At 38.0% G+C, this 13,530-nt stretch overlaps 1 protein-coding gene across 7 annotated transcripts in view; it reads left to right on the top strand.

Annotated features, from left to right (window-relative positions):
• The window catches only part of EXOC6 (exocyst complex component 6), a 208,275-nt gene that overhangs the window by 121,767 nt on the left and 72,978 nt on the right, over nucleotides 1-13,530 (top strand). For all 7 annotated transcript variants that reach the window (XM_059899894.1, XM_059899897.1, XM_059899896.1 and 4 more), the window contains exon 18: nucleotides 10,282-10,461. In XM_059899894.1, coding sequence (XP_059755877.1) covers nucleotides 10,282-10,461 — 180 coding nt within the window. The remainder of the gene's footprint in view (nucleotides 1-10,281; nucleotides 10,462-13,530) is intronic.

Raw genomic sequence — 13,530 nt, 5'->3', positions numbered from 1 at the left:
CGATCTAGAGCCCGCGAGCCACAACTACTGAGGCTGTGTGCCACAACTACAGAGTCCACATGCCGCAACTACTGAAGCCCGCGTGCCTAGAGCCCGTGCTCCGCATCAAGAGAAGCCACCGCGATGAGAAGCCCACTCACCACAGCAAAGAGTAGCCCGCACTCGCCACAGCTAGAGAAAGCCCATGCACAGCAATGAAGACCCAACGCAGCCAAAAAAAAAAAAAAAAAAGAAATACTTTGTCCTGTCTAAAGTGAGGCTTTGATTGTGTCCCAAAGGACATTTTAAAAAATAAATTCATTTATTTATTTATTTAGTTTCGGCTTCAGGAGTTGTGCATTGGCAGGCGGATTCTTAACCACTGCGCCACCAGGAAAGTCCCCCAAAGGACATTTTTCTGGGACAAATCAATAATTGCTTGGAACTTTTCATCTAAACTGATAGTTTTGGACTGGGAGGATATGCTAAATCATATTTATAGAGCAAAAATATATTTCTATTGTACTGTGCTAGTTGCTGAGGAAGGGTTGTGGAATGGTTCTTAACCACTAGGATTTTTTTTTTTAAGTCCTTCAATCAGTTATTTATTTATTTATTTATTTATGGCTGTGTTGGGTCTTCGTTTCTGTGCGAGGGCTTTCTCTAGTTGCGGCAAGTGGGGGCCACTCCTCATCGCGGTGCGCGGGCCTCTCATTATCGCGGCCTCTCTTGTTGCGGAGCACAGGCTCCAGACGCGCAGGCTCAGTAGTTGTGGCTCACGGGCCCAGTTGCTCCATGGCATGTGGGATCTTCCCAGACCAGAGCTCGAACCCGCGTCCCCTGCATTAGCAGGCAGATTCTCAACCACTGCGCCACCAGGGAAACCCACCACTAGGATTTTTTAATCTAAAAGGGCAGATAACTACAAAGAAATAACCACAGTGTATAACAAATAGAAAAATGTGGTCCTGTAGACGTGTTTGATTTGGTTTTATACCATTTGGAATCTCACCTTTAGATGAGATTTATGCTCCATAGTCATCCTGCCTGCCACAGTCACCTTGCCAGTCATACTCATTTATGTTTCCCTGCCTGGACCCTGAAGGCATTTGGGTATTGCATCAATTTGGAGCATGAGTAGGATTGCAATCAGCAGAGGTGAGGGAAGGGAAGAACTGGTATAAACCCATTCTTAGAAGCTAGAAAGCTCAAGATAAGAAAGTTCAGAGATCCTGAACCTGAAATGCAATGACCCAGCAGAAGGGATATAAAATCATATTTATTTATTTTGTGTTAATAAGCATGCATATTTTGTTTAAAAATCATGTTTGGTTTACATGTGTTTTGAATGTTTCTTCTGGGGGAAAATATAATTCTTTCTCGACAGTTGGTATCAGGTTCCTTAAATTCTGTCTTCAGCTTCTTTTTCTCTCATCTGAGCCTTAGCTTTCTGTGTGCTACTTTAGCTTTTATTATCTTTTTTTAAGAACTATTTATTTATTTATTTATTTATTTATTTATTTATTTATTTGGCTGCATCGGGCCTTAATTGTGGTACTCGGGATCTTCAGTCTTCGTTACAGCATGCGGGATCTTTTTAGTTGCAGCATGCAGGATCTAATTCCCTGACCAGGGATCAAACTCGGGCCCCCTGCATAGGGAGCACAGAGTCTTAGCCACTGGACCACCAAGGAAGTCCCAGCTTGTATTATCTAAGTCTAGTTATCTTAAGAAGAGTTTTGGATTTGCCCCATGGAAATTGTTTAGGTGTAATTAACTGTAACTCCTACAGTAATCTGTATCTCTAATGGAACAGTTAGTATACTATTTGTGACCTGTTGACTTTAGAACTATGAGATTATGCATCCCTGATTTATACTACATGTTGACTATGTTCTTTATGAAGAAATATCTTTTAGGGACTTCCCTGGCAGTCCAGTGGTTAAGACTCCACACTTCCACTGCAGGGGGCATGGGTTTGATCCCCGGTTGTGGAACTAAGATCCCTCATAATCCGTGGCATGGCCAAAAAAAAAAAAATCAAAGAGTTTTCTAGAACTTTATGAAAACTTCAGTTCTTGTAATTAATATAAACTTTCTTTCACTTTTTACATTTGACCTCTTAGTTCTTTGTGGAGCAGGTCTTGAGCTTTGTTTAATCCAGAGTGTTATTGATCAAGAGGTAATATATGATTTGCATGTATATAAGGCAACCAAGCATATCCTAAAACCTACAACTTTTATTTTTGAATCACAGTAATATTGTATAATGAAAAAACCTAGTGATAAGTAGCCATTTCATTAAATTAAGTTGAAGCATAAGGAAGCAAATCATTTTTCTTTTTTAATTGATTTTAGGTGCCAAATATTAGACTAAAACAACTTCCCTTGTCACACTGATATCTAAAATATGTAAATAAAAAAATCATAATTTTTAAAATTGGCTCCTCTTTCTGCCTGTCTGATTTTTTATGGTAGTACCACCATTTTTCTTGCTTCCTTTCCTGGAAAATCTGGAGTTATCTTAGATGTATTTCTTTTTAACTGCTCCTGTCATATCCCTTCCCGCATCATAACTGATTGCTAGGTTTCTATGTTTAGTCTTATCTACTTTTTTCCCTCCGTCTATAGTATCACTAGTGATGTTGACTAACGAGTTGGATGCTATATGCTACTAACATTTAGAAATTTCCAGATCAAGAGCATAGGTTATCAAAGCATCATTTCTTTTTTTTTTTTTTTAATTTTATTTATTTATTTCTTTATGGCTGTGTTGGGTCTTCGTTTCTGTGCGAGGGCTTTCTCTAGTTGCGGCAAGTGGGGGCCACTCTTCAACGCGGTGCGCGGGCCTCTCACTATCGCGGCCTCTCTTGTTGCGGAGCACAGGCTTCAGACGCGCAGGCTCAGCAATTGTGGCTCACGGGCCTAGTCGCTCCGCGGCATGTGGGATCTTCCCAGACCAGGGCTCGAACCCGTGTCCCCTGCATTGGCAGGCAGATTCTCAACTACTGCGCCACCAGGGAAGCCCCAAGCATCATTTCTTGAATTAAGAGCAGGAAGAAATTAGCTAGGGAGGACACCTTCATTTTGACAATTCCAACTTCATCTCCTGCTTAGATTTTTAAGGCTCAGAAAAATGTCATAGAAGTGTTCCCCTTGCTCCAAATGAGTAATATTAAATGTAACCTTTCTTTTTCTAGAATGTTCAATAAAATGTTTTAAGCCACTTGTATTAATCAAGGAAACTGAAAGAAAATTGACAAGAACTGATAGAAAACCCAACTCGAACCATCTTAAACAAGAGAGGGAAATTATTAGCCAGTATGACTGGAAAGTCCAAGAATAGGGCAGATTCCATGTAAGGCAGAGCCAGCTGCTCAGGAAATGTCACCAAGGACCCAGAGTCCTTCTGTCTTTGAACTCCACTTTATGCAGTTTTGGCCTCATCTTCAGACTGTACATGGTGGGGCAGCAGCTATAGGCTTTCTCCTCTGGTAGTAAAATGGCTGCGAGGTCACAGTTCCAAACCTTATATCCTCATGCTCTATCATCTAAAAGAGTGTGTCCCTCTACTAGCTGCTAAGGAACTCCCTGTGGGTAAGAGGATGACCATGGTTAGTTGGCTTAAACTCATCAGGATCCATCCTTGGCACTAGATCAGTCCTATCCAGACCAAATAGAGCTGTGAATGGGGGGCAGAGTGATTTTTCCAAAATGTATCTGGGGACTTTTCCAAGAAGGGGGAATGGATGATAGACAGTAAATCATAGATGTTTACTAAAATACTCAGTGATATTACTACTTATTTTTATTCAGAACACACATGCCTATGGTCTGTGAGGTCTAGCATGGAGTTTGTGCATATGTCTGTTTAAATAAGTTCTTAGGGTGATTCTGTTGCACACCTGTGGTTAAGAACCACTGATAGTATGGTATCACTTAATTCTTGTACATTGAAATAAAAAATAGTTCTCAAGTTATGCGGCATACATTTCTGTCTCCAGAGGGCACTGTTTCTTTAACAAGCAAAGGAGGAATTAATTGCTTTGTTTATAAGCTGAATCTTTTAAAATTTAATTTAGGAGTTAGTTGATATGTTCTTGACTTTCTGGTCAGGTCATAAGGATTGAGAGTATTTCAGTTTCACCTGTAGTATAACTACCCAGGAAGTCCAAACTAATTTTCTTAACAGTCTCTAAATAACAATTAATGATCTCTTTTAGAAATATCTTACCAAATAATTCAGTGTATCCTTGTGTATAAATACAGCAAAAGTTACAATGAAATCTTTTTCTGTGTTTCTTTCCTTGCTCCTGTTTCTTTAAAAATAAAATGTAGTGAGTCAGCTCATGCACCTGTTTTCTAATGATTATATTTGTCTGGATTATAAAATAAGCGGAATCCTTAGTCCTTAGCAAAGTCCTTTCAGGTGTTAACTTTAAAACATGTTTCTGGACTTCCCTGGTGGCGCAGTGGTTAAGAGTCCACCTGCCAATGCAGAGGACACAGGTTCGATCCCTGGTCTGGGAAGATCCCACATGCAACTAACCCCATGCGCCACAACTACTGGGCCTGCGCTCTAGAGCCCGTGAGCCACAACTACTGAGCCCGCATGCCACAACTACTGAAGCCCATGCTCTTTAGGGCCCGCATGCCACAACTACTGAAGTAGTTAAGTTAAGCTAATTGGGCAGTTTGAAAGGCTTGAGATTATACTAATTGTCTTAATACGGTTCACTTAAGAAACATTTATTGAGCATTACTAAGTACCCAACACTAGTAGGTGCAAGGAAACTAAATTTTTTTGAGCACCTACTAGGTACCAAGTACTGTTAGGTATTTTGCATTAATGGTAGATAATTTTTCCATTATTCATTATTAGCAAGATGGTGATTTTTTTTAATGACTACAAATTTCTTGACACTTCTGTCATTAAGAAGTGGGGATCTATGTCCCCTCCCCTGGAATCTGGGCAGGCTTGTGACTGCTTTAACCAATAGATGACAGGGAAAACAATGTTGTGAGACTCTGAAGCTAGGACATAAAAGGCAATGTTGTTTCCACCTTAATCCAAGCATGGAACACACATGCTTGGAGGCCTGAGCTGCCATGTAAGAAGTCCAGCTACCCTGTAGCCACCATGCTGTGGGGAAGCCAAGCCATATGGAGAGTCTGCCTATCCAGACATGTGAGTGAAGAAACCTCCAGGTGATTCTAATCCCCTGCTGTTGAGTCTCATTCTCAGCCTTCAAGTCATCCCAGTTGAGGTCCTGGATAGAGTGGAACAAAGTCATCCCTACTGTTCCTTGTCTGCATTCCTAACCCATGGGATCTGTGAGCATAATAAAATGCCTGTTATGTTAAGTCACTAAGATTTGGGGGGTAGTTTGTTACTCAACAATAGTAACTGGAACAGCAAGTGATATAAACCTTTCCAGCCCGCATGATCTCTTCTGTTTCACTACACTTTTACTACACATGTAGTCATTACTAATTTGTTAATATTTATTCATTCTGTGATTATTTTATTTGTGCTGCTTTTCTTTCCCAACTAGGTCATAAACTTCTTTGGGGCAGGAGTGATTAAAAAAAATTTTTTTAACAAGTACTCATCAACTGTCTACTCTGTTGCAAGCACTGTTCTAGGTGCTAAGGATTAATCAGTGAACAGAAACAGACACAAACTTTCTGCCTTAATGGAGCTTACATTTTAGTGGGTGTTTTGTACCTACATTACCTAAAAGTACCAAATTTATAGTGGCTGATACAGTGTTATTGATAAACTCTAATGTTAAATTCCTCAATCTTAAGATTTTTCTGAGTAGATTTACATTGCATTAGAAATTTTAACAGAGCTTAAGTTGCTGTAGTTAATTTTATTTTGAGTCAGAACTCATTTAGCTACTGTCATATTTAATAATTATTAAAATTTCAGTTAATAACATTACCTTATCTTAAATTCCTGTTTATTTAAAACAATGTTTGTTTTCCTTTATAGTTGAGGAGAGACACTGTTGAAAGTTTTCGTTATCTGTGTCAAATTTGTGTTAGACCTCTGAGTAGGGAGAACAGAAAAATCTTTCTTGGAATTCCTGTTTCAATCCTACTGTGTAGGCAAGCATGCAAATGGAAAGATGTCTACCAGTAGTTAGTTTTCTTCAACCCAACGTGAGTAGTAAGTGGTTAGACATTGTGAAAATTAGAGAGGGAGCCAAAAAAGCATTGAAATGCGAAAATGGTGCGTTTTTATTGTCCATGTTTACCTTCTCTTACACTGTTCTTTTTTTGAAAATTTCTTAAGGCACACAAACCAAAATACCAAAGTAAGGGTTCCTGATTATATTTTTAAAAGTTACAACTCAAATGACATCCCTTCTACAAAGCTTTTTATCAAATAAGTAGTAATCATTTCCTCCTTTGTTTACTCAGCATGCTTTGTTTTAAACCTCTAATGTAGCACTAATCATGTTTTATAATAATTGTATCTCTTCCTGGATTGTGAGATCCTTGAGGGCGGGAGATATCTGTGTCTTCGTACTGCTGTTATTCATAGACATGATATAAATGATATATTAGGTTAAGTTGTATTCAAATATATTATGGGACTGATAATGGTGAGTGATACTTAGGTCTCTTCTTAGTCAAGATATGAATCTAAATAAATATTAGTTTTGGTTTTTTTTTCCTTTTTGGCCGTGATGTGTGGCTTGCGGGATCTTAGTTCCCTGACCAGGGACTGAACCTGCACCCTCGGCAGTGAAAGCTCAGAGTCCCAACCACTCTACTGCCAGGGAATTCCCAATATGTATTAGTTTTGCCAGAAATATCACATTGCCACCACCACTGCCCCCAACCACCATCAAATTAAATCTAGCTCTCAGCTCTACTAGCCAGAGTGGCAAGTTGTCCACCCTCCTTAAGGTGATAAAAGGAATTCCAGGGCCTTTTACAGTCTAAAAAAAACTGAGAGAAAGGCAGAGATTGTTCTAGTTTTAACTTTCAAAATGCTTTTTGTCCAAGTCTATGTGATCCTTTAAAAGAGAAGCATAGGCGTGAAGATCTTTTGCCTTGGTTCCAAAAGACACAATGCCTAATCTTCAGTCCCCCAGCATCCCTCATGCTGTTCTGTCAGAGTGCTGCTGTCTGAGTGAGAACCCACAGCTCTCATTTCTTCTTCTAGCTTCTTAAGTTGGAAGTTTAGGTTATTGATGTGAGATCTTTCTTCATTTATAATATAGGCACGTATAGCTATAAATTTCTCTCTAAGCACCTCTTTCATTGTATCCTGTACGTTTTGATAGTGTGTTTTTATTTTTGTTTATCGCAAAGTTTTTTGTTTTTTGTTTGTTTGTTTACTTGGCCTCACCGTGCGGCATGTGGAACTTCCCCGACCACATCGAATCTGCGCCCACTGCAGTGGAAGCGCTGAGTCTTAACCACTGGACCACCAGGGAAGTCCCTCAAAGTAGTTTTTGATTTTGATCATGATTTCTTCTTTGACCCATTAGTTATTTATTGGAGTCTCTTGTTTAACTTCCATATATTTGTGAATTTTCCAACGCATTCTGTTATTAATTTCTAATTCCATTCCATTGTGGTCAGAGAACATACTTTGTATGATTTCAGTACTTTAAAGGTTTGTTTTATGACCTAACATATGCTCTGTTCTGGATAGTGTCCTTTGTTCACTTGAGAATAATGCATGGTCTGCTAATATTGAGTTGAATGTTCAATAGATGTCTGTTAGGTCTAGTTGGTTGATATTGTTGATCTAATCTTCTTTGTCTTCTGCCTACTCACATTTGCTGTTGAACCCCTGTAATGATTTTTTCATTTCATTTATTGTATTTTTCAACTGCAGAATTTTTATTAGGTTCTTCTTTTTTAAAAGTAATTTCTGTCTCTTAATTTATAGTCAATTTTGTGAGGTATTGTTCTCATATTTTCCTTTAGTTCTTTGGTTATTTTAAATAGCTGATTTAAAACTTTTGTCTTGTAGTGCAGTGTCTCATAGTTTCTTGTTTCTTTGTGCAACTTGTAAATTTTGTTGAAAACTGGACATTTAAAATAATATAACAGGGACTTCCCTGGTGGTGCTGTGGTTAAGAGTCCGCCTGCCAATGCAGGGGACATGGGTTCAATCCCTGGTCTGGGAGGATCCCACACGCCACGGAGCAGCTAAGCCCGTGAGCCACGTCTACTGAGCCCGCGTGCTGCAATTACTGAAGCCCGTGTGCCTAGACCCCATGCTCTACAACAAGAGAAGCCCTCGCTCTCGCAACTAGAGAAAGCCTGTGCACAGCAACGAAGACCCAACGTGACCAAAAAATAAATAAATAAAAATTAAAGAAAAAAAAAAGATTTAAAATAATGTAACATAGATGGACCTAGAGATTGTCATACTAAGTGAAGTAAGTCAGACAGAGAAAGACAAATATCATATGATTTTGCTTATATGTGGAATCTAAAAAAAGGGTACAGATGAACTTATTTACAAAACAGAAGTAGAGTCACAGATGTAGAAAACAAACATACGATTACCAGGGGATAAGGGGGGGCAGGGATAAATTGGGAGATTGGGATTGACATATACACATACTAATAGTAAAATAGATAACTGATAAGAACCTACTGTATAGCACAGAAAACTCTACTTAATACTCTGTAATGGCCTATATGGGAAAAGAATCTTTAAAAAGAATGAATATATGTATATGTATAACTGATTCACTTTGCTGTACACCTGAAACTAACACAACGTTGTAAATCAACTCTACTCCAATAATATTTTTTAAATAAATTAATTAAATAATGTAATGTGGCAATTCTGGAAGTCAGATTCTCTTCTCTCCCCAGGGTTTGTTGTTTCTTCTTGGTGGTTGTTTCATGACTTGTCTGAATTAATTCTGTAAAGTCTGTATTTTTTGTCGTGCGTGGCCACTTAAGTCTCTGCTTGGTTAGCTTAGTGGCCAGCTAATGATTGGACATAGATTTCCTTAAAAACCTGGAACCAGTCAGTCTCCCAGTCTTTGCTAAGGGACTCTCTGTGTGTATTGGGGCATGCCTTCAGCAATCAGGCATTTGACAACTCTGCATTAGCCTTCACTTCCTGCTTGCACAGAGCTTCAGGATCAGCTGTAAGTGAGAGCTTAGAGCTTTCTCAGGTCTTTCCTGAGCAGGTGAACAGCCCTACGCATGTACATAGTCTTCTAGGTTCCCAGGAATGTGTCAGAGCTTTTCAAAGCCATCTATGGACATCTCATTCCCCAGTTTTTCCTATTAAGCTTTTTGGTTAGCTTATTGTATACCCTAGCTATTATCCACCACCTAAGGTATCTGTGATGTTAAACAATTGCCTATAATTGTTTTTAACAAATGCCCCCAAGAAAAAGGCTTTCTGCTCTGGGCAATCCCCAGTTTAGGTCATATAAAGACATCTCTGCAAGTGATGTCTTCCAGGGAACCACCAGATAGGTCAAATAATGATAATTATCTGGGAATGTGGCTTTGAAGGAGCTCCAGTCCATTCTGCCCCACTTTGTTCACTGACAGGCTGCTGGTTTGCACCACAGTTGTGGGATGTTGATTTTCAAGGATACTGTGGAGCTGGATCCGGGCAAGGAGAGTGGGAATGGGGCACATCTAAACATCACAAAGCTTGTTTCCTTACCAAGATTCAGAAAGTTTTCATGAATAATGCTGCTTGAATTGCTACAAGTTTTGAATTAATTTCTAGACTTCTGGAAAAATTGATTTTTGACAACTTTTGCTAGTTTTCTTGATGCTTTTATGGATCAGAAAATGTTTGTATATCCTTACTCTGCTATTTTTGCATCACTCCCTTTGTTTCTTTTCTCCTCCTTTGAGAAGTTAACTATTTTGTGGGCAGCAGCGGGGGTGGGGGGCTCTTTGACTCAAAACACCAGTAAGTTTCATTTCTTCTGTGTTAGTCCAACTTAATTTCCCTCAGTGAGTCAACGGATGGGAGTGGTCTTCTGCATTCTTGACAACTTCCGTTTTCCATTTCTTAGAGCTGTGAGAACAATTCAGAGTTGATAACTAATAAGTTCTACTACCAGATAAAGACGAAAAAGGTGATAGTAAGGTTGGAAAAAAAGTGATATCTACTCAAATAAATAGAGTACTTCCAGCCAAAAATCCAACAGTTTTCTTGGACTTTGAATAAATATTTAAAATGTTAGACCAAAGAAAAATAAAAAACAAAATTTAGAATTTTAAGAAAACTTGTTTTATTAACTGCTTCTGTAACTGTTTCTTACTTTTTATGTTGTCCCCTGTCAGGATGCCCGACATGCAGCAGAAGGAGAAATATATACCAAACTTAATCAGAAAATTGATGAATTTGTTCAGCTTGCTGATTATGACTGGACAATGTCTGAGCCAGATGGAAGAGCTAGTGGTTACTTAATGGATCTTATTAATTTTTTGAGAAGCATCTTTCAAGTGTTTACTCATTTGCCTGTAAGTATAAAAAATTTCAAAAAATTGTTATAATTTTGCTTACTAAAGTATATTTTAGAATTCAATTTTAGTTGAAGGCTTACTTGTTTAAACCAACTTCCTAGCTTGAATATTTCTTTTCTGTTTTTACAAATCAATTTGTGAAGAATCTTAGCTATTTTTTATTGAGTACAAATTAGTATATAACATTTATATAAATTTCAGATGTATAACATTATAAATCAATATTTGTATACACTACAGTGACCACCACCATAAGTCTAGTTACCATCCCCTTCACCCACTTCACCCTCCCCCCAACCCCTACCCCTCTGGTAACCACCAATCTATTCTCTGTATCTTTGAGTTTGTTGTTTGTTTTTGTTTTGTTTGATTCCACGTACAAATGCAATCATACAGTATTTGTCTTTCTCCATCTGACTTATTTCACTTAGCATAATACTCTCAAGGTCCATCCATGTTGTCACAAATGGCAAGATTTCTTTCTTTTTTATGGCTGTATAGCATTCTGTTTTATACATGTGCCACATTTTCTTTACCTATTCATCCATTGATGGACACTTAGGTTGTTCTCATATCTTGGCTATTGTTAATTATGCTTCAGTGATCATAGGGGTGCATATACTTTCACATCTGTGTCTTCCTGTTTCTCCAAATAAATATGCAGAACTGGAACAGCTGGATCATATGGCAGTTCTACTCTTAATTTTTTGAGGACTCTCCATACTGTTTTCCATAGTGGCTGCACCAGTTTACATTCTCACCAACAGCATATGAGGGTTCCCTTTCCTCCACATTTTCTCCAGTACTTATTATTTCTGGTTGTTTTGATAATAGCCATTCTAACAAATGTGAGGTGATATCTCATTGAAGTTTTGATTTGCATTTTCCTGATGATTAGTGATGTTGAACATCTTTTCATGTGCCTGTTGGCCATCTGTATGTCATCTTTAGAAAAATATCTATTCAGATCTTCTGTCCAGTTTTTCAGCTGTTTTTTTGTTGTTGAGTTGTGTGAGTTCATTATATATCTTGGATATTAACCCCTTATTGGGTATATGATTTGCAAATATCTTCTCTCATTGCCTTTTCATTTTGTTGATGGTTTCCTTCACTGTGCAGAAGCTTTTTAGTTTCATGTAGCACATTTGTTTATTTTTGCTTTTGTTTCTCTTACCTTTGGAGTCAGATCTAAAAAAACATGGCTAAGACCAATGTCAAGGAGGTTACCTCCTATGTTTTCTTACAGAAATTTTATAGTTTCAAGTCTTTAATCCATTTTGAGTTAATTTTTGTGTATGGTATAAGATAGTGGTCTAGTTTCATTTTTTTGCATGTGGCTGCCCAGTTTTCCCAACACCATTTATGGAAGAGACTCTCCTTTCTCCACTGTATGTTCTTGGCCTCTTTGTTGTAAATTAGTTGTCCATGTATGTGTGGGTTTATTCCTGGACTCTCTATTATGTTCCACTGAACGGTGTGTCTGTTTTTGTACCAATACCATGTTTTGATTACTGTGGCTTTGTAGTATAGTTTGAAATCAGGGATCATGATACCTCTTTAGTCAGTTGTTTGAAATTTTAATTTGTTTTACTTTTTAACCCAAATAACTACAACTCTCTTTCCACCAAACCCAAAACAAAACCCTGAAGTTGACAGCATAGGCTTAAATAGAAATAAACTCTAATAGGAGTAGTTTTTATGAAAGTCAATGTAATCAATGCCTTTTCCTATCAGAAAAGGCCAAGGAATTGTTGGATATTTTTAGGTTAGAGATTGAAAGTAAAATAGGAGCATTGTTCTATACTAATATATAGTCATAGTACATCTATATCTGGAATAATCTGTTGATGAAACATTAAAAAAAAAGATGTAACAGGGACATTTGAGCGTGAATAGGCTGAAACACTGGATTCTTCAGAAGAGGGATGCAAAGGGAATTCCCTGGCGGTCCAGTGGTTAGGACTCTGCACTTTCACTGCGGAGGGCCCAGGTTCAGTCCCTGGTTGGGGAGCTAACGTCCCACAAGCCACATGGTGCGACCAAAGGGGAAAAAAAAAAAAGGAAGGCAGAGATCAAAGAGGTGATGGTAGGGTGCACATTCTCTCATTAGGTATATTTAAAAAAATAAGAACTACTGTTAAAATGTGAATGGAATAGTTTTGTACAAATAAAATAGGGAGAAATTTTGACCTTTTTAATCTCATGATAAGATGTTGCTAGACACAAAAAAGTTTAATATGGAGCCTACCCAACTGCTTCCAACCATCTCCCTTGTTTAAAATGAAAAAAAAAAAAAAAATGTTATTCTCCTCACCCTTCACTCTTTCCCCATCGAAGGGCCACTTAGAATAGTTGAAGGAAGGTGTTGCTAAAAAATAAATAGAAGAATTTCTTAAAGAGATTTTAACAGTGGATTTGTGCCAAAGAACTTTTAGAAGCTTACCCAGGGATGGTACTGCATTCCTCACTGTTGTCCTTGAGTTGAAAAAGGGAACCTGTATGTATGTGTGTGTGTGTGTATGTGTGTATAATTTTTATATCAATTAATTTCATAAAAGTATGCATTAAATAATTGTTGAATTCACCTTGTCAATGTAAATCTCCGTGCTTCCAGCCAAAACCAATCCTCAAGAATAAACACATGCACATGTGTGCACACATACACAAGATACACACACGTCATGTTTCTATTGTTGCAGTATCTGCTTCGCAGCTTGACATGAGATGATGGGTAGGGATTTTGTGCATAACTAGGGTAAGATTAAGAGAGGTTATATGTTAGAAATGTTTGGGGTTAATGCCTCACCTCAGGAGACTGACATCTACAGGGAAATTCTGCTTTTTCATAGGACATACTCTGGTGACATTGAGAATGACAGACTCCTGTCACTCATCTGATCTATTATGATATTTTGTGTAGTTTTAGGTGAATCTTTGTGTGCCATTTTGGATTTTTATGTCATCTAACATGGGTTTTTCTGCAAAGGAAATACACTTTTATACAATGTAGACCAACAATAAATGTAGAACATGACCAAATAAGAAGAAAATTATAGTTTACAGCTA

The sequence above is a fragment of the Balaenoptera ricei genome, chromosome 16 (assembly GCF_028023285.1).
Source record: "Balaenoptera ricei isolate mBalRic1 chromosome 16, mBalRic1.hap2, whole genome shotgun sequence".
In the NCBI taxonomy this organism is placed as follows: Eukaryota; Metazoa; Chordata; class Mammalia; order Artiodactyla; family Balaenopteridae; genus Balaenoptera; species Balaenoptera ricei.
Note: the sequence above shows the minus strand (reverse complement) of the source record. Positions and strands in the feature narration are given on the sequence as shown.